This window comes from Cibotium barometz, chromosome 14 (genome assembly GCF_041138505.1).
Source record: "Cibotium barometz isolate CiBa-2024 chromosome 14, ASM4113850v1, whole genome shotgun sequence".
NCBI lineage: Eukaryota > Viridiplantae > Streptophyta > Polypodiopsida > Cyatheales > Cibotiaceae > Cibotium > Cibotium barometz.
The window spans coordinates 15,765,430-15,783,678 of NC_141059.1; the positions used below are offsets into that span (position 1 = coordinate 15,765,430).

The 18,249-nt window shown below is 41.4% G+C and overlaps 1 protein-coding gene across 1 annotated transcript in view; it reads left to right on the forward strand.

Moving 5' to 3' along the window:
* Nucleotides 1–12,109, forward strand: part of LOC147631706 (myosin-1-like) — an 89,612-nt gene extending 77,503 nt beyond the window's left edge. Inside the window, exons 16-23 of the mRNA XM_086808218.1 lie at nucleotides 8,169–8,327; nucleotides 8,425–8,625; nucleotides 8,864–9,069; nucleotides 9,250–9,388; nucleotides 9,569–9,698; nucleotides 9,799–9,945; nucleotides 10,247–10,407; nucleotides 10,525–12,109. Of these exons, the coding sequence (XP_086664344.1) occupies nucleotides 8,169–8,327; nucleotides 8,425–8,625; nucleotides 8,864–9,069; nucleotides 9,250–9,388; nucleotides 9,569–9,698; nucleotides 9,799–9,945; nucleotides 10,247–10,407; nucleotides 10,525–11,316 (1,935 nt within the window). The 3' untranslated portion in view covers nucleotides 11,317–12,109. The remainder of the gene's footprint in view (nucleotides 1–8,168; nucleotides 8,328–8,424; nucleotides 8,626–8,863; nucleotides 9,070–9,249; nucleotides 9,389–9,568; nucleotides 9,699–9,798; nucleotides 9,946–10,246; nucleotides 10,408–10,524) is intronic.
* Nucleotides 12,110–18,249: the final 6,140 nt, after the last annotated feature.

Below are 18,249 nucleotides of genomic sequence, written 5' to 3' on the forward strand. Positions count from 1 at the left end.
AGCCCGGGCCAAGGTTGCTTGGGCAGTTATTACACTTCCGCTGGCCCAGTGGAGCTTGGGCATTATAGATCCAGTTGATCAAAGTCGAGCCTTATTGGGGAAGCTTATTGTTCGGGGGCTGCTTCCAGGCGCTGAGCCTTGGAAAGAGCTTCTTTTTCAGCGACTGTAGGCTAGGGCTCCCCCAGCAGGGGGACACTTGGGCACCAGAGATACGACGGGAGTTCTTGGAGGATTTTTGGACCAGGCTCTGGGCTAGTCAACAGGCACGCAAGATCTTGACTTTCCAGTGGCTGGTCACCCACAGGGGCTCTGCAGTTGGCACGTGGCTTGTCTACAGTGGTCTTTCGGCGGCCTGCATCCGATGCGGCCACCCGTTGGAGACACAGAGACATTGCCTATGGGACTGTCCTCAGGCGCAGCAGATTTGGCTGTGGATGCTGCGCATTCTGGCCCCCCTCTCTCCAAAGGGCATGTATGCTTGGTCGACTTCGTCAGGGCCTGCTATGGGCTATGAGACGAAGCAGCATAGCCAGGCCATCAGATTCATTAGGGGCCAGCCTCGCCTTGTTCCTTCACCGGATTTCTCGTCCGTCTGCTGGACACAAGAGAGGGATCTACGATGGGAGCTCCTCAGCAGCCTCACCATCTGGTTCACCTGGAGAGCCCGGTGTTTCAGGGCCTTTGAGAGGAGACTGGAGCCACCAGGAGAGACTGTTCGGGGGATTTGGCAGGAGTTGATACACACCCTGCGAGGACAGTATGACCGCATCCGGGGCGACTCGGATGAGACGATCTTGCGGCGCCAGGCCTTTCACACCACTTGGCGCAGCGGCTCCTTCTATACCATACACGCAGGTTCCCCCCGCTGGCACTACAGGCCACCTATTTGGCTTTTCCCCCTCCTATTGTATGATATAGCCCCTCAGTTCTTTGTACTGATATTTGTACTTTTCTGCACCTAGGGAGAGTCTCCCTAGCTGCCTTGCTTGGATCTCTGCTCTATTTTCTTATGAGCAGGAGAGGATTTTTGTAGCCCTACTACGGGCGTTTTTTTTATATAACTAATGAAAGGATCTTTTCTCGGAAAAAAAAAATTAGAATGCAAACTATGTGCTAAAAATGTACTAAATGCGGTACAAAAGTACTCAAATTGAGCAATGAAAATGGCTGCGATGGATTTTGATGCAAGAGAGAACTTCCCATAGTATAATGATACTCCAATTATCTAATTTTAACATTAATTTAGTCCAATTTTTGCTAATGTTGTACTAATGATATTGATTAGTGATTAACACAAATAATTACTAGAGACTTCAATTGAGCTTGAGTAAGCTAAATTTGATGGAGATTTTTTCTTTAGCTTCTTGCCCTTGATGAGGGACACTTGCATGAGTAAAGTATCTAGCTCAAATTAAGCCAAAAAACTCAGATCTACATTGAACTGGGCGATTGTGATTCTGCTTAGTGTAGTTAATGAAATGCTTTGAAATTCAAGCTGGGGATAGCTTGTACCATGCTCCAAGCTCACCTAAGAGAGCTTGGCCCAATTCGAAGTACACACAGCGAATGATGTAGAAAAGCAGTAGGCACAGATTCACGAATTACAGCCTGCTAGCAAAATTAACTAATTCCCTTGGGCTGTAGGTTAGCAATAGTGCAATAATGAAGCTCCTAAAGTATCTTGGACAATGGTGAAGAGGGTAGTGAGAAATGGGCTTGGCAAATCAGCACCACAAAGAGAGCAAGAGGATGAGCTTATGCTTAGTGACTAAAAAATTAATTAGTGAAGGGTTTAGACTAATCTGGACTAATATGGGGATAGAGAAGACTTTGATACCATGTTAAAAGTCATGAATATCATGTGCATGAGTAAGGTGATTAGTACTAATCTTATACTAAACTAATGTGATTAGAGTGAATTAGTCTAAGATGGATCTAATCTAAGTTTACTCACGATGATGAGTATGCGCAATAGACTCAAGCATAATCAATTAGGCTACAAGATTAAGACTTGTACGCATAAAGAGGCTTGAGATGTGTGCAAGTGATATGATTTCATTGCTTAAAATGGCCCCCTTTTATATGAGGAGGTACACCCTTGGGCTTATACATCAATGTGGGGTAAATCCATTTGCTCATGTGGCTGCATGCTATGTTTTGCACTTTCTTGGCTACTCTTTCTCACTCCCTACATGTTCCTTGTGCTCTTTGGCACCACATTTCTCAACAGTGGACGGGCGTGCTCGCGCTTGCGTGGGGGATGTGTGTGTGTGATCCATATCGGCGGGTTTGTTATTGTGTATAAGCCATGCGCTGACAGACGCTGACGGCGTGTGTTATTTGCATTGGCGGCCTCTCTACTAGACAGTGTCATGTGTGTTGTTTCATGGTAGCCATACGATTTGGCTTGGATACCAAATGTAAGACCCCTTTTTGGAAGGCGGTGTGACTCCCAAAATCCAGTGCTTGGCAAGTTTACTCTGATCCTCTCCTCCTTTATCCCCTTTTGAGAGCTTCTAAATAGGGACTGGGCTTAGCCCCTTTTCACGCGCATGGCTCCCTCTTCTTGTATTAAACCTAAGATATTTCACTTGAAATTTTTTGGCTATGATGTACCGGATGAGAGGAGGAGAAAGATTGATGCAAAGTCAAAGAAATGCATCTTTATTGGATATGCTTCGAATGAGAAGGCATACCGATTGTATGATCCAGATGATAGAAAGGTTATTACCAGCCGTGATGTCATCTTTGAAGAGTAGAGGTGCTGTTTTTCCTCAGAAAATTCAGGACAGCAACAAATCCTCTTGGTTTGAGGACGAGGATGATGAAGAAAAGGGAAATTTTCAGAATGATAATGATATATACAGTCCAGCCTATGATGCGGGTGTGTTATCGCATCACAACACAACTCAAAACAGTCCAAGGGAAGACATGAATGTTCCAGAAGTTGAATCAGCTCAGAAAGTGGTGAAGAAACTTCCAAGATGGTACCTAAAGACCATCGAAGATAGCAAGAATATGGATCAGCCCAAGAGCAGCGAGCAAGGCTCCAAGAGAATCTTGTGAGAGAGAAAACCAAAGAGAATGTGAATTTTGCATTCATGGCCAATGGATTGCAAAATTCAGAACCTTAGTCTTTTCTTGAAGCTTCTCAACACAATGAATGGAAGCAAGCAACAGATCATGAGTACAACTCCATCATGAAGAACAAAACATGGCAACTTGTTCCACTTCCAAAAGGAATGCAAGCAATTGGAACTGAATGGGTCTACAAACTCAAGTATAAAGCTGATGGAAGTATTGACAAACATAAAGCAAGGCTCGTTTTAAAAGGTTATGTTCAAAAAGAAGGTATTGATTATGACGAAATATTTTCTCCCTTTTGTTTTGGCATTAGCTACATATTATGATTGGAATGTCATTCAAATGGATGTCAAAAGTGCTTTCTTGAATGGTTATTTAGAATAGGAAGTATTTATCAAACAACCTAAAGGTTATATTGTCAAAGGCAAGGAGAATCATGTATTCAAATTATCAAAAGATTTATATGGTCTCAAGCAAGCTGCAAGAGCTTGGTACTCTCGTATTGATGAGTTCTTATTGCAAAGTGGCTCTAGCTGAAGTAAGTGTGATCCAAATTTATATATACTTCATCAAGCAGATCATATTACTTTGTTTCTTGTATATATGGATGATCTTATTATCACTTGGAAGCAACAAATCCTTTGTAAGTCAAGTGAAGGTGAATCTTTCTAATGAGTTTTACATGATGGATTTGGGATCACTACGTTACTTTCTTAGTATTAAAGTATGGAGACAACACAACAGTTTATTTCTTACTCAATCCAAATATGTGAAAGAGCTGCTGGAGAAGCTTAATATGGAGAAATACCCCCCGTACCTGCCCCTTCACATGTTTACTCAGAATGGACCAGCACCTATTCATTGTGACAATCAAAGTTGTATCCAGATTGCAAAGAATCCAATGTTTCGTTTTTTTTCCCCCCAGAAAAGAGACTTCTATTAAGTATAAAAAAAGATTACAAAAAGGGAGATTTCAGACCAAGCAAAGGGGAAATATCAACCAATCTGGTGCCTTGTGCTGCCAGCAAGGCCCCATATGAGAGAGTGAAAAAGTTGCCATGATCCCATTCTCTCATGAATTAATCATGTTTTCTCTTTGAAGCCCTCGAAGATCCCTAAATCCTGGCCCAAGTGGCCATGAGTGTGTGGATAATATCACACCAGATCTTGCAAATGCATTGTGTATCATAAACGAGAGTGCCCTCCATGGCCTCAGTGCATCTAGTCTTCCAAATGTGCCAGGCTATGATGCTGGCAATGATCTCCTGTTCAATGTCTAATCTCTATGCTATTGCAATCCAAATCCTCTATGCCTTCCTCCCATAAGCAATGGTAGATTGTCTCTAAAGCTCCTACACCTCTTGGACAAGCTAGGCTAGCACCAACGATCGATCTCTACTAGTTGGTGGCAAGGCCACCATATAGAGAAAGGCAAATAAAAGAGGAAATCCCTATACGAGTGTCACAACCTCTGTCAAAAAGCTCTTTGAATGTCAAGGGTGATCCCATAAGCCTTCCAATGCGGTCTAAAAGTAGGGACGCTCTAGATTTGTCCTAGAATCAAGTGTCTGGGGTCTCAATGCAAGTACTTGATAGGACACCCATCATATAACCAAAGGCTCCAAGAGTCCGTAGTCATCTCTTGAGGGGGATCAATATAGATGTGTTTCCTTGCCCTACCCACCACTCTCATGAGAAAGACTGTTAGACCCTCAAAGATATCTTGCCCAAGACTTCTCTCCAAGAGTCATCTATCCTAAATGGAGAAAAAGACAGGTACATCATCCTCACCTAAAGTGGGAAGGCACATATCCTGAAGAGATACACCTGTCCCTGAAAATACCCCAAACCATAAGTGATGAGGCCCTTCCACGAAGTTCCCTGTGATCCAAGGGTTAGGTATGGCTGCATTCATATGCATAATCCTCTGACTAGTGCCTCTGAAGTACTTCCATGAGACTCATGAGCCTCTTCCAATCCGGCACTAGGGAGAAGAGTCGCCCAAGCAGCTCATTGGATATGCATGGCTACTCCAAGAGGTCTACCATATTCATCCAAGATCAAGTCATTCCACACAATGGGCTACCTGTAAGCCTCCTCAACTGACCGTGGAGGAATATGAACCAAGAAACTCCTTATGCAATCCCAGGTTCGCAAATGAGATCTCACCTAGGGGGAAGGAGGTGGTCGGTGCTCTACATTCAAGAAGATAAAACGTGGGCTGTAAATCTAATCACCTCCCCTAATCGGAGTACACCTCGTAATCTGAAAGTCCTTCCAAGGCTTAGTGCCACGAAGAAATCCTCTGACTACCAGCTTACAAAGTAAAGCCTTACACTGCGCCTCCAGATCAATAATGTTCAAATATCCTCCCTCTTGCTTAGGCATAAGTATGGTATCCCAAGCCACTCTCACCCTAGTGTGTACAATGCCATCTAATCATGACCAAAGGAAGTTCCAAATAAGCCAATGAAGTTCACCAATGCATCCCTTATGAAAAACCCATCACGACGAGACAAATCAAGCAATCACCAACAGCACTTGGTTAGCTACCAAGGCTCTACGGGCCAAATCAAGCTTCCTGCTACTCCAATGCTGAAGTTTGTTTTTAATGCTCATGAGCACAGGAGCGAACTGTTGTGCAGGCGAGATGCCAATGGCAACCTCAATCTTGTTCAAATTTCAAAAAGTTGATACTATTATCCTGGATCTACAACCACCTCCAACAGGGTACCTAATAGCCAAGGTATCTGGCAATGCATCCTCTCTCAATCCAAGTAAATTCCACATCCAAACCCCAATCTGTCTGTAGAGAGTTACTTATCTAGAATCCCATTGATTTGTGCCAATTGATGGTGGGGCCTCTTTTGCCAAACAAAATATCTCCAAAGGAATGCGGAAAGCACAGAGGCATGTTTGTGAAGCCTCCAAAAACATAGCAGTATCATATGCTAACTCCAAGTCTAGTAACTCTTCCTCTGTGTGAAGAGGCAGCTTGAGGCCCGAAACCCTCAGGGTAACCCTAAGAAACCTACTCATAGCCTCCGCTACTATAAAGTAAAGTAGTGGAGCTAAGAGACATCCTTGGCTCACAGAACGGGAGATCTAAAAGCGCTCACCATGCCCCTCGCAAGCCAAAAATGTGTCGTGGGCCTCCGTATACACGCAAGAGACCCCTCTAATTCACTCCTAGGAGAAACCCATCCGTGCCATCGTGCCTTCCAAGAAGTCCCCATCCACTCTATCATAAGCTTTTCCAAAGTCTAGCAAGAGAATGGCAAGGGGTTGTTGGTTAGATTTAGCCCACTCCACAGCTTCCCAAAATTAAAAGATGTTATCAAAAATACTTCTTCCTTGGAGGAGGCCACTTTGTGTATCATGAATAACTCTCTGAAGAACAAGTTGAAGCCTCATACTCACTGCCTTCTCTAAGATTTTGTAAGTAGACCCAAGCAGAGTTACGGATCTCTACTATCTAACATTGGTCTCGTCCCCACCTTTCAGGACAAGGTGGATAAGACCCTCCAGACCCTCCATGAGAAAAGGGGGCATCATACCAGTACAGCACATCTCCAACTAGTAACATCATCACCAGTGTAATCCCAAAACTGCAAAAAGAAGAATGGAGAGAGACCCTGGGCATTTTCCTTTGGAGAGGGCGTGCAAAGCATGTCTCAGCTCATCCTTCGAAAAGGGGGCATCCAAAGAGGCACACATCATTTTTAATAAGCTTGGGCATGTGCTACACAATTAGGTCGGGCTATGTGTGAAAGCCATGCACTTATATGGTTACTAATAATGTTTATTATTGGGGCCATGGCTATGGACAGCCCATGGACACTCTTCATCAGATTGGGACAATGGACCAAAAGGAGGGGCAATAAAAGGGCGCCTAAGGCCTAAGAAATCATCTTGTGACAGCCTTCATCTTGTGGGCTTTCTCTCAGCCAGAGAAGCTTGCAGAGTCATACTCTCAGCATCCAGGGCAAGCAATGGAGGAAAATGCACCATAGCAAGAGGGTGATCAGTTCAAGCTTTTGTAGAGGGGTTCTCAGCCCAATAACGCACATCATCATCATCAAAATGCAGCCCACCAGGGATGCAGCATAACACTCAGAAGGCAGCCAGGACCAGCACCTTATAACGCATCAAAGAGGTGCCTTTCAGAGCAGGTGCACACAAGGGCGGCTACAGGGAAGCCAAACACACAGCAGTAGGGCCCCAAATCAGCCCCTAAACAAGGTCCAATCCAGTCGCAGAAGATCTCAGTCCGGTGGACAGCACTTTCAGCCATTTTACCTCTTTCATTCTCTTGCGATAAATCAAGCAAATACGCCAACCAACAATGGGAGCCCTTGAGAGGGTAGTTGGGACCCAATATTGTGTCCTTGCGTATCTTCTAAACCCTAATCTTTTTGCAGATTCAGTTTTCAGAAAGCGTGATTGCATCGTTAATCTTATCTCGGAAACGCTTCCACATAGGAGCATGTTACAGCTTCTTGCAAGTAAATCTCTTTGCATATTCAAGTGTGATTGCATTGTTAATCTTAACTCAGAAACGCTTCCACATAGGTGCATGTTGCACAGAAGGGAAGCTACAGGGCAGCCAAATGCACATCTGTAGGGTGCCCAAATCAGCCCCAAAACGAGGTCCAATCCAGTTGCAGAAGGTCTCAGTCCTGTGGACACCACTTTCAGCCATTGTACCTCTTCATTCTCTTGAAATAAATCAAGAAAATATGCCGACCAGCAGTGGGAGCCTTGAGAGGGTAGTTGGGACCCAATATTGTGTTCTTGCGTATCTTCTAAACCCTAATCTCTTTGCATATTCAGTTTTCAGCGATTGTGATTGCATTGTTAATCTTATCTCAGAAACGCTTCCACATAGGTACATGTTACAGCTTCTTGCAAGTAGATCTGTGAAAATTTCTCTTTTAGGACCCATGAATGCAATCATGCCTTTTGAGTATCCTGATATGCGCTCTTTAAGACAATGCTCAGTTACTTTTTGAAAGTACAAAGAAAGTAAATGTTCTCAAATTTTTCCTTACTGCTTTTCTGTCTTTTTCCGATCAAATTCACAGCGACCACTTGGATTGATTTCTCTACTAGATGAGGAATGTACATTCCCTAAAGGTACAGACTACACATTTGCTGATAAACTAAAAGGACATTTGGATGGTAATATATGTTTCAAGGCAGAAAGGAGCAGAGCATTTCACATTAAGCACTATGCTGGAGAGGTAATGATCAAGAAGAGCTAGAAATTTTCTAGTCCTTACTTGAGTCGTTTAAGTTTGAGTGGTGATTTAAAGAAAACATGCTAAAAAATGTGACCAGGTTACATATGATACACTGGGATTTTTGGAGAAAAATAAGGACTTGCTGCACTCAGATCTGTTACAGCTATTGGCGTCATGCGGGACTGCTTTGCCACAGCTTTTTTCCGCTAAAATTGAGCAAGGCCTCAAAAAGCTGATTAGTCCACTGCGAAGAAGTGGCACAGAGTCTCAGAAACAGAGTGTTGCAACAAAATTTAAGGTCTTGTATATGTTTTTCTGATCATTGAGTTATCAAGTATGGTTGTTTCGTGTTAATTCCACTCCAATATGAATCTGGGGCCGGCCCTAGAAACTAGTTCAGGCATCTTTGTATTATTGGCACATTGATTTGCTCTGGGTGCAAGCTTGGAAAGATTTGTGACATGATGTTCAGACTTCTACATTAGTTCATTAATGTGCAAGCCATCACTTAGTACCATGTTCCCTTGCTGCTACAGGGACAACTTTCAAGACTGATGCAAAAATTGGAAAACACTGAACCTCATTTCATTCGTTGTATAAAACCAAACACATTGCAACAGCCAAATCTTTACGATGAGGACTTGGTTTTGCAACAGCTACGCTGTTGTGGCATACTGGAGGTTGTAAGAATATCAAGATCTGGATATCCAACACGAGTATCACACCAAAAGTTTGCAAGCAGGTTCGTTGTCATGGCTCTACTCCAGAGCACCCCCGAGAGGATAGAACAACAAAATTCCCCCTTCCCCTCCCTTCCTGCTCCCCCACCGCCGCGAGAAAAAAGTATTAATTTATCTCGTCTTCCGGTTTATTCATTGAACTAGGTTATCTTACAATTATCCCATTGCATTTCTTTATCCAGGTATGGTTTCCTACTTCCCCAGTATGATACATCACAGAAAGATGTACTCGATATATGTGTTGCAATCCTGCATCAGTATAGTGTACCTCCTGAAATGTACCGAGTCGGTTATACAAAACTTTTCCTCAGAGTGGGGCAGGTATCCTCCTCCTACTTCTATGCAACTGGCAATGCAAGTGAAAATACAAAAGTCCATATAGCACGTGTACACTCACCAATGTGATATGAAAGAATCAATGTAAGCTGCTTGCTGTTCAAATTGGCCTTATATATAATTAGTTCTTGTCATAAGTTTCAAGTGCTACCTCCTTGTAAACAGATAGGCAGATTGGAGGACTGTCGTCTGCAAACCCTCCATGGGATCATCTACTTTCAAAAGCTGTATAGGGGCTACAAAACCCGATGTCGCTTCAAGACACTTAAAAGAGCAACCCTTCTTTTACAATCTTGTACGCTTGATTATTTATTCCTGGACTCATCATGATGCAGATGATTTATGGAAAGCCTTACCTTAATTGTCACTCACTTCCTGAGTTTGCCTGCTCACAGTGGTAAGAGGTAGAAAAGTCAGAAAGGAGTATGAAGTTAGGCGTGAAAAACACCGAGCAGCCATTGTTCTACAGAGAGTCATAAGGTGTAGAGCAGAACGAAAAGCATACCTCAGGATAAGAGAGAAAGTTCTCGTGATTCAGCTGGGTAAGGGGTGTACTCTCTGCCACCATTCTTCTTGAAAAGCTCTGCCAAAATGTAACAAACAGATCTTTACCCATTTGCAAGTGCTGCTTATATACATTGGCAATTCTGTCATGCATGATGCCTCCGAATGAATTTAGCTTGGGCATATTCCTAGACATATTGTGGGAATACTAGAAACTGCACTCCTTTTTCTTTTACAGGGCTACTGTGCTCATGTTTGAAGTTCTATAAGAACATTGTTGACCTAATTCTTTGTGACTGTATGTTGTCCTTAACCTCGTCAATATGCATTTTGTTACAGTGACTAGAGGTTGGTTGGCTAGAAAGCAACATTTGGCCCTGCAAAGCCAAGTTGGACATGAAAGCTCAAGACAAAAGGATCTTGGATCGGAATCACCATGTAAATTGAGAAAAGCTACTTACAATACATCTGGTCTTGAAGCTAAGGACGTGGATTTCATGGTTTGCTTCAAGGCCTTTTGATATCCCAATTGCTTCAAAGCTCTGATGTTTATCCGCTTTTCTTGGCTTTTCCACATTAGCAAGGAGAATTGCAATAGTTTCTTTTTGTCATTGAAGGTTACAGAGGTGGTCGACATGGACGCTGAGGCAACAGTCAAAGTGTCACCTTCATTCCTAACAAAATTACAAAGCCGCATGTTATTTGCCGAGGCAGCCCTTAGGGAAAAAGAGGTGGACAATGCCTTGCTGCGTCAAAGGCTCAACCAGTATGAGACCAGGTGGTCAGAATACGAGGCCGAAATCTCATCTTTGGAGGAAATGTGGCAGATGCAAATGACATCCCTTCAGCTCAGTCTTACTGCTGCAAAGAAAAGCCTTGCGTCCCAATCTTCTTCAAGTCAAGCATTAAAATATGATGGCATATTTCCAGTCAAAAGCAGTGTCAGCAAGCAGCGTGCCACCCAGCATATCCTTCCACATGATGATGATGATGATGATGACTTTGAATGGGATGAGAGCACATCTGTGGAGACCAACAGTTTGACTCCTCGCACGGCACCTTCGCATCCTTCGGACCTCTCTCTGGCAAGACAAGATCTAGATGCTGGTCAATCTGTTACAAGCCACTTGGCAAAAGAATTTGAACACTGTAAACAGGTTTTCATGGATGATGCTGAATTCTTAATAGAAGTGAAATCTGGTCAAACAGAAGCTACCCTGAATCCTGATGATGAACTGCGGAAGCTTAGGCAACGCTTTAATTCGTGGAAAAAGGATTTCAAGTGCAGGTTGCGGGAGACAAAACATGTCTTGCAAAAATTAGGCAATGGAGACTCTGCACAGAAGCTGAAGAAGAACTGGTGGAGTAAAAGGAAAGTTCAACTTCAGTACAGAGGGGTGGTTATCTAGGCTATACATGCCGGAATTTCAACTGAGCCAGTGGCTGCTTGGGCTCTAATCCATGCATAATGCATTGATTGCTATGCTTAGTGAAGGCATGTATATGACAGTATGGGGTTTGCATTTCAGGGTTGCTCACATGTCCTTTAGGCATACACAAACACACGTCTATTAAATTGGTTATAGGTTCTGTGATATCTAAAAAGTGTAAGCATTCCTTGAAACATTATAAGGATCATAGGTGTTGTGATCAAATAGGGCATATATCTCAAAGAAAGAGGCTGTAGCCAGAAGATCCAAGCAGTATGTGGATCAGCCACCATGTGATTTAGTCCCCCAATGTGTCACAAGCTGGTGAGCAGGATCCTGTTATCAGTAAAAAAATGTATTAGGGAAACTCACTGCGTTTGAGAGGGAGAACAGAGAGGGCTGCATTTTGATTTTACAATTACATACTCTGCCCCTTCTATCCAGTGCCCACTTGTCCCCATACATCTTGTTGATCTTGGCATTATTTTGCTCTCTTTAGAGTAAGAGTGAAGATGCACTCTTGCTACAATTGAGTCCACATCACAGTGGAGAGGGTGCGAAATGCCATACTTACAATGATGTTATAATGGCCTACAGAACGTATGTTTGGTTGTCTATGTAAATAGGAAAGGTCTAGCATGCAAACCCCATTTTTATCTTGACTTAATTGCTCAAAGTAGATTATCATTTCACATATGGTAGAGTTTGCTAAGTCTTGAACTTGATGGGAGTGACCATCTACAGGATGTTTTTTGTCAAGTTAGTTATGAAATCATGATGTAAGGAGTTTTTGGTTAGGATGTGGTATGGCAAAACTCTCTTCTTTTTTTTTTCCCCGTAATGGTTGGTTGATTAGATTACTAAAATGTAATACAAAGCAAAGGTCGTATGACCAGCTATACAAACATGTACATAGAGGCTGTCAAACCGCACATACTAAAAGGCCACATGAGGCATGTCCACCATACAAGGAGCATGTAACCAGGGGTCAGCTTGCGCCCTAGTGATAACATGTGCATCGATCAAAGAAGAAACTTGCCAAAGCAATAGACCACGAACACGGTGGACATGACTTTTCACCCTCTCTCTCTCTCTCTCTCTCTCTCTCTCTCTCTCTCTCTCTCATATTGCTAGGTTATTCTTACTCAATCTACCCTTCTAAAGCCATGGTTCTCTCCCACTCCACTGCCCATCATAAGATGGTGTTAACAAATTAAAGTATGAAAGAGAGAAACAGATAGCTCCACAATCAAGCTATGTTTAAAATAACTTCAGAAATGACTTCCCACATGACCCAATGCACCATTTTTTAGTGTCAATTTCACACCTCCTAGCTTCTAGATCTCACATTTCATCTGTAAACTTTAGTGTTTCAACAACATATTCCAATGTGATCTTACATAATCTAAATATTGAAATAGAAAACTAAGTAAATGAAGATGTTAAAACTTTTAAGTCAAGATGAATAGTATCCTCAAAGAGAATCATCTTTTCTTGAATGTGTGAATACCCTTCAACTAGCCTTTTGTCATATCATAACTTGTTAATCTCACTTTCTAAGGCCCTAGGAAGGATGCAATAACTTACACCACTGTCTTTGCATGTGGTATACACAACACAAAATAACCTTGTGAGCTTATATGAAGGTAACTGCAAGTTCAAGGTCCATTAGAGGAGAAGTGGACTCATACCCTTGTTGGCAATATTAGTTGCATGACTCTACTAACTTGTCTACATCCTTCAAAACTTCATTTTGTAGTATCCTTGCCTTCTTATCATGTGAATATGAAAATTGAGTTGATTTCCATTGAGCTTTCCCACCATTATGGGTTGCCTTAAATTCTTATTATATTTTTAGCAAGATCATGAAGTTTTTTAATGATGTTTTGGAATTACATAAATTAGAAGTGATATATTTGTTGTTTATAAGGTATCATAGAAGAATAAAGAATAGCACATTAGAGAAGAGGTGGAAGGAAAAACTATTAAAGGAAAATAACAACATTTTTGGATTAAAATCTTAGTAACTTATTATTTGTGATGTTCATTTTATAGAATCATGACCTTTTTTTCTTGTTGGAAAATAGAAGTGTGATTGCGACACAATTAACACCTTGGATATATTGTTGAAAGAAGTGATTACAATGTAGGGGGCTTAGGCACTTCACTTGGTGAATGAGCTCCTCATGAGTATGCCTCAAAAGACTCTTATGATGAATAATGATTACAAAACCTCAACAAACCCTCCAATGGAGCAAACATGCAAGAGCATCTCTTTTATTGTTACCAGAGTTAAAGATACAAATTTGAAAGGGTTTTTGTTGGGGATAATTGTGTGGAGAATCCCTCTTGTTCTTGATGATCTTTCTTTTCTGTTTAATCCCCAGGTCTTAGGGTTATTGAGACAGGCTCTTTTATCATTTGTATTCAGAAGGGTTTTTATGGTTTTGATTGATGAGTTGTTTATACTCTATTTTATGTTGTGTTATTTGAGATTGCTAAGAGAACTCATGTGTGGATGAAGATCTGAGGATTGTTAAGTTAGGTCTGAGTTAGGATGCTCTAATTGTGAGTCTGAGTCAGAGAGCAGGGTTTGACAGAGTCAGCTACGTGTTTGATTTAGTCAGTTGATGTTGTGAAAGAATAGATTTTGTCTTGTTTGAAGCCTGTGAACTCTAGGCTAACAAATCAAAGACCTGTCAGAAGTCAATCGGATAGGTTATGGACTAGATGGTTGTCTGGGGGTCAGCTGATGGTTGTTTCAAGTCAGCATCAACTGAGTATCAATAGGAGTCAATTGAGGGTGTACAAGGGTAGATTTGGTCTTTTCTGTTGAAGGAAGTGAGAGGGGGTTTTGGTCTGACTATCAGATTTTCAATCAGTCATCAACATTAGGCAGATCTACAAGAATTAAAGAGGGAAATGCTCTAGAGTCAGCAAACAGTCAGCTGCTGTCAGCAGACAGTCTGTGAAGTCGACTCTTGGTGGGATTTGAGGTTTTTGAGGGATTAGAGGTGTCAGCAGACACTGGAGTATTGAGGTCTGACTCGGAACTAAATCAGCTGAGGTAGATAAATCAAATCTCAATCACAACAGGGAGTCAGTAGGGGGTGTTGATAGGTTATGTGAGGTTCTAAAGCAAGTTTTTGAAGAAAGCTGAGGTTGGAGGAACTTTGAGAAAGCTTGGCGGACATATTTCTGACTGGGGTTAGCAGCAGCTATCCGACATAGTTTACAGTCAGAAGTTAATCAGTTGAGTGTCAGATAGGAGTGTTTTTGGTTAGCTAGTTGTTAGGAGAAGGTCAGCTGAGGGATTAGGAGTGAAGATCAGGGTTGTGGGAGGTCGGGTCTGACTTGGGAGGACAGCTGATGGAGTTAGCTGGATCAGTTTGAGGGGTTTGGAGAGTATTCAAGTGTTCAATTGTGTCAGCTGGAGGACAAAGAACATCAGTTAAGTGGATTGGTGCTTTGATTTGGTGTTTGTGCTGGTGTTGCAGTGCTGTTTATTAGTATCCTCCTCATGGTGATGTGTTGGGATGAGCTATAGAGGCAAGTTCCCCCGACACATCATTGTTTTGGTGCCCCCACTAAGGAGGGCTTTGAAGCTTTCAGTCTGTTTGCAGGACTAAGAAGTTTTCAGCTGTGGAGATGACTACCATGATGACCTATCCTTTGTTTCATGGTCATGCTGGTGAAGATCCAAAGGAGTTTTTAGCAGGGATGAAATTGGCAACCTTCACCTTTGGTAAGGTTTGGGTTGAAAGGAAGTGATATAGGGTTTTGGTCTAGCTATCAAATTTTCAATCAGCCTCAGTAGCACTCAGATCTGTAGGAATTGAAGAGGGAAGTGCTCCAGAGTCAACAAACAGTCAGTTGTTGCTGTCAGCTTTAAGTTTGTGAAGTCGACTCTTGGTGGGATTTGAGGTTTTTGAGGAAGTGGAGGTGTCAACAGAGCAACAAACAACTGGAGTGTTGACATCTGACTCAGAATTGAATCAGCTGAGGTAGATGAATCAGATCTTAGTCAGCCAAAGACTGTTGAGGTCTGACTCAAAACTGAATCAACAGACACTAGAGTGTTGATGTCTACTCAGAACTGAATCAACTGAGGTAGATAAATCAGATCTCAATCAGCAGGGAGTACTGATAGATTCTATGAGGTTCTGAACCAAGTTTTTGAAGAAAGCTGAGGCTAGAGGAACTTTGAGGAAGCTTGGCGGACATATTTCTGACCAGGGTCAACAACAACTATCCGACACAGTTTATAGTCAAAAGTTAATCAACTGAGTGTTAGCAGAGCTGGGAGTGTTTTTGGTTAGATAGTTGTCAGAAAAGGTCAGTTGATGGGTTAGGAGTGAAGATTGGGACCGTGGGAAGTCAATCTGACCTGTTGGGAGAATAGCTAATCGAGTCTTTTGATCAGTTTGAGGGGTTTGGAGAGTATTCAGGTGTCCGATTGTGTCAACTCGAGTGGACAAAGGACATCAACTGAGTGGATTGGTGCTTTGATTTGGTATTTGTGCTGGTGTTATGGTGCTGGTTATTAGTATCCTCATCACGGTGGTGTGCTAGGATGATCTATAGAGGCAGGTTCTCCCAACACATCATCGTCCTCCTCAAGTAAAAGCTTCTAGTACCTTGATCTAAACCCACTCTTAGACGTCACTAGAACTTCATATCAAATATACTTTGAAACTTGTAACAGATATAGGAACAAAAACCATGTGAGCAAATAACATGATCCAAGAGTATCACACATCATCAGTGCTGCCAATTCAAACTTTCAATAGATCATGATGAGGAACTCTCAATGCCACATGAACTTCTATTGAGAACAAGTCCATAGTGATCAGAGTATAAAGCCACCCCTTGATAGATCCATGCAAAAATGTATCCATGAGCAATACCTGAGATTATCTTCCTCAAGGCTCTAAGTGAATAAACACTAACTAAGTTGTTTCCACCTCTAATCTTCCCACCTTAGGGCTACAATTTGATCTCGCCACCAGTGAAGAAAAGCAATACAAGGGTCGTCAAATTTATCTAGATCTATACCAAGGACCCTTACTCCCCCAATTCATCTCATATTTATCAATATCAATCTCTAACAGTTTCGGACCACCATGATCAGACATGCAAGGACCTCAGAAGACACTCACTCCTCTTTGTCTAAGGACATAATGAGCAATCTAATTCCCTAATCATGAACCATGTATACTTCCACATCTCAAAGTTTGCAAACTACTCTTGTAATATAGCTCTGATTGTTTAATGATCACCATCATATTCATCTAAGCAATGCATATGTTGGCTCCACACCACACACTAGGTGTTTAGACCACATCTCCAAGCTCTAATTGTCATCATAAAGCTACCAACATGCTTGCCATTGCCAAGGCTAAAGATCTAGCACCTCATGAAAAGTACACATCAAGGTAAGGTACATTAAGTACGTTGCTAGGGAAATTAGAGAAAACTTAGGGAAATTTGGGACGGTGAGAATTTAGAATAAATTGGGTGGAATTGGGCAACATTGGAGAAATTAGGAAAATTGGAGAATGTAGAAGAATTTAGGAAAAATTGGAGAAAGTTGAAGAATTTGGGTTCAAAATCTTTAGTTGCTATAGTTATGTGAAAAAGCTCTCACATAATCAAAGATCGACGGCCAATGATGAACATTTACCCTTAGTATTGCATATGTGCATGTTCCTAGTGAAGTGAGAACAAACTTGGATCCATAGGCAAAGAAATGCATCTTTATTGGTTTTTTCCTCCAAGCAAAAAGGTTATAGATGTTATAACCCTACCACTCAAGTAAACAGAGATGTTGTCTTTGATGACATGAGTAGCTAGTATGCACCAGTAAAGGCAACGGAAGATACAAATATAAGAAGTAATGATACTGCACCCCCACATGTAGAGGAGCAATCCCAATGCATCTCATCATCAAGCAATCATTATGAATTTACTCCCCTCCATGTTGAATAAATTTCAGCCCTCACTTTTGCGATTGGGAGCCATTCTTAGGGCTTTTTACCCTTCACATAAGGACACAAAAACTTTCGCCCTTCAAAAGAAAGGCTTTAATTTAGACATCCCCATTATTTCATGTGAAAAGCAAAAATTATACTAGCATTTTTTTCTTTATAATTTGGAAGGGAACCCTTAATACTAGGCTCCAACACTAGCAATCGACCAACGACCTTTCAAAAAACAATCCTTTAAAAACCTTACACCTTTAGTCAAAATAAAGTACATAAATTTTATAGTATGATAAACATTAATCATTTTACATATTTGTTTGAAACTTCAATCTAAGCAATCTGTGCAAACTTACATTTATTTCAAATTAATAATATAAGCAATTCGATAAAACTCCAAGTTATATTATAAAATTAATTCTTTTTAAGATTTACTTAAATAAACAAAGAAATGTTGAGCACTTTATTATTGAAATTAGATTTGACATTGCCTCAGTTAAATCTAAGAAAGTTAACAATTAAACTACATTCAAAATTAGATTTTAAAAATTAAAATAGATAATTGTAAATTGATTAATTTTCAATTAGCTAACGCCCTAAGAATCACACACAAACAACACACCTTGAACCATTGAACATGAGTGTAACAGTTTTGTTTCAATTCCTTTCATCCCAACATACAAACATAGTTATTGAAAGTTATCTCATAGCTATTGAGAATCTTCCTAGCCTAGTCACAAATAGGGAGAACTACTAAGAGCTCTTCCATCCTTAAGCACAACCAATAATCATTTGGAATGAAAATAGACCTCCATTGTGCACCTCAAGTCAAGCTCAACAAAAAGTTTGTCACACATCATTACAAAAACCTGCACCTAGCTGATTTGGTGCAACCAACCTTCAATGGGAGACTCATCAAGATCCACTAGTG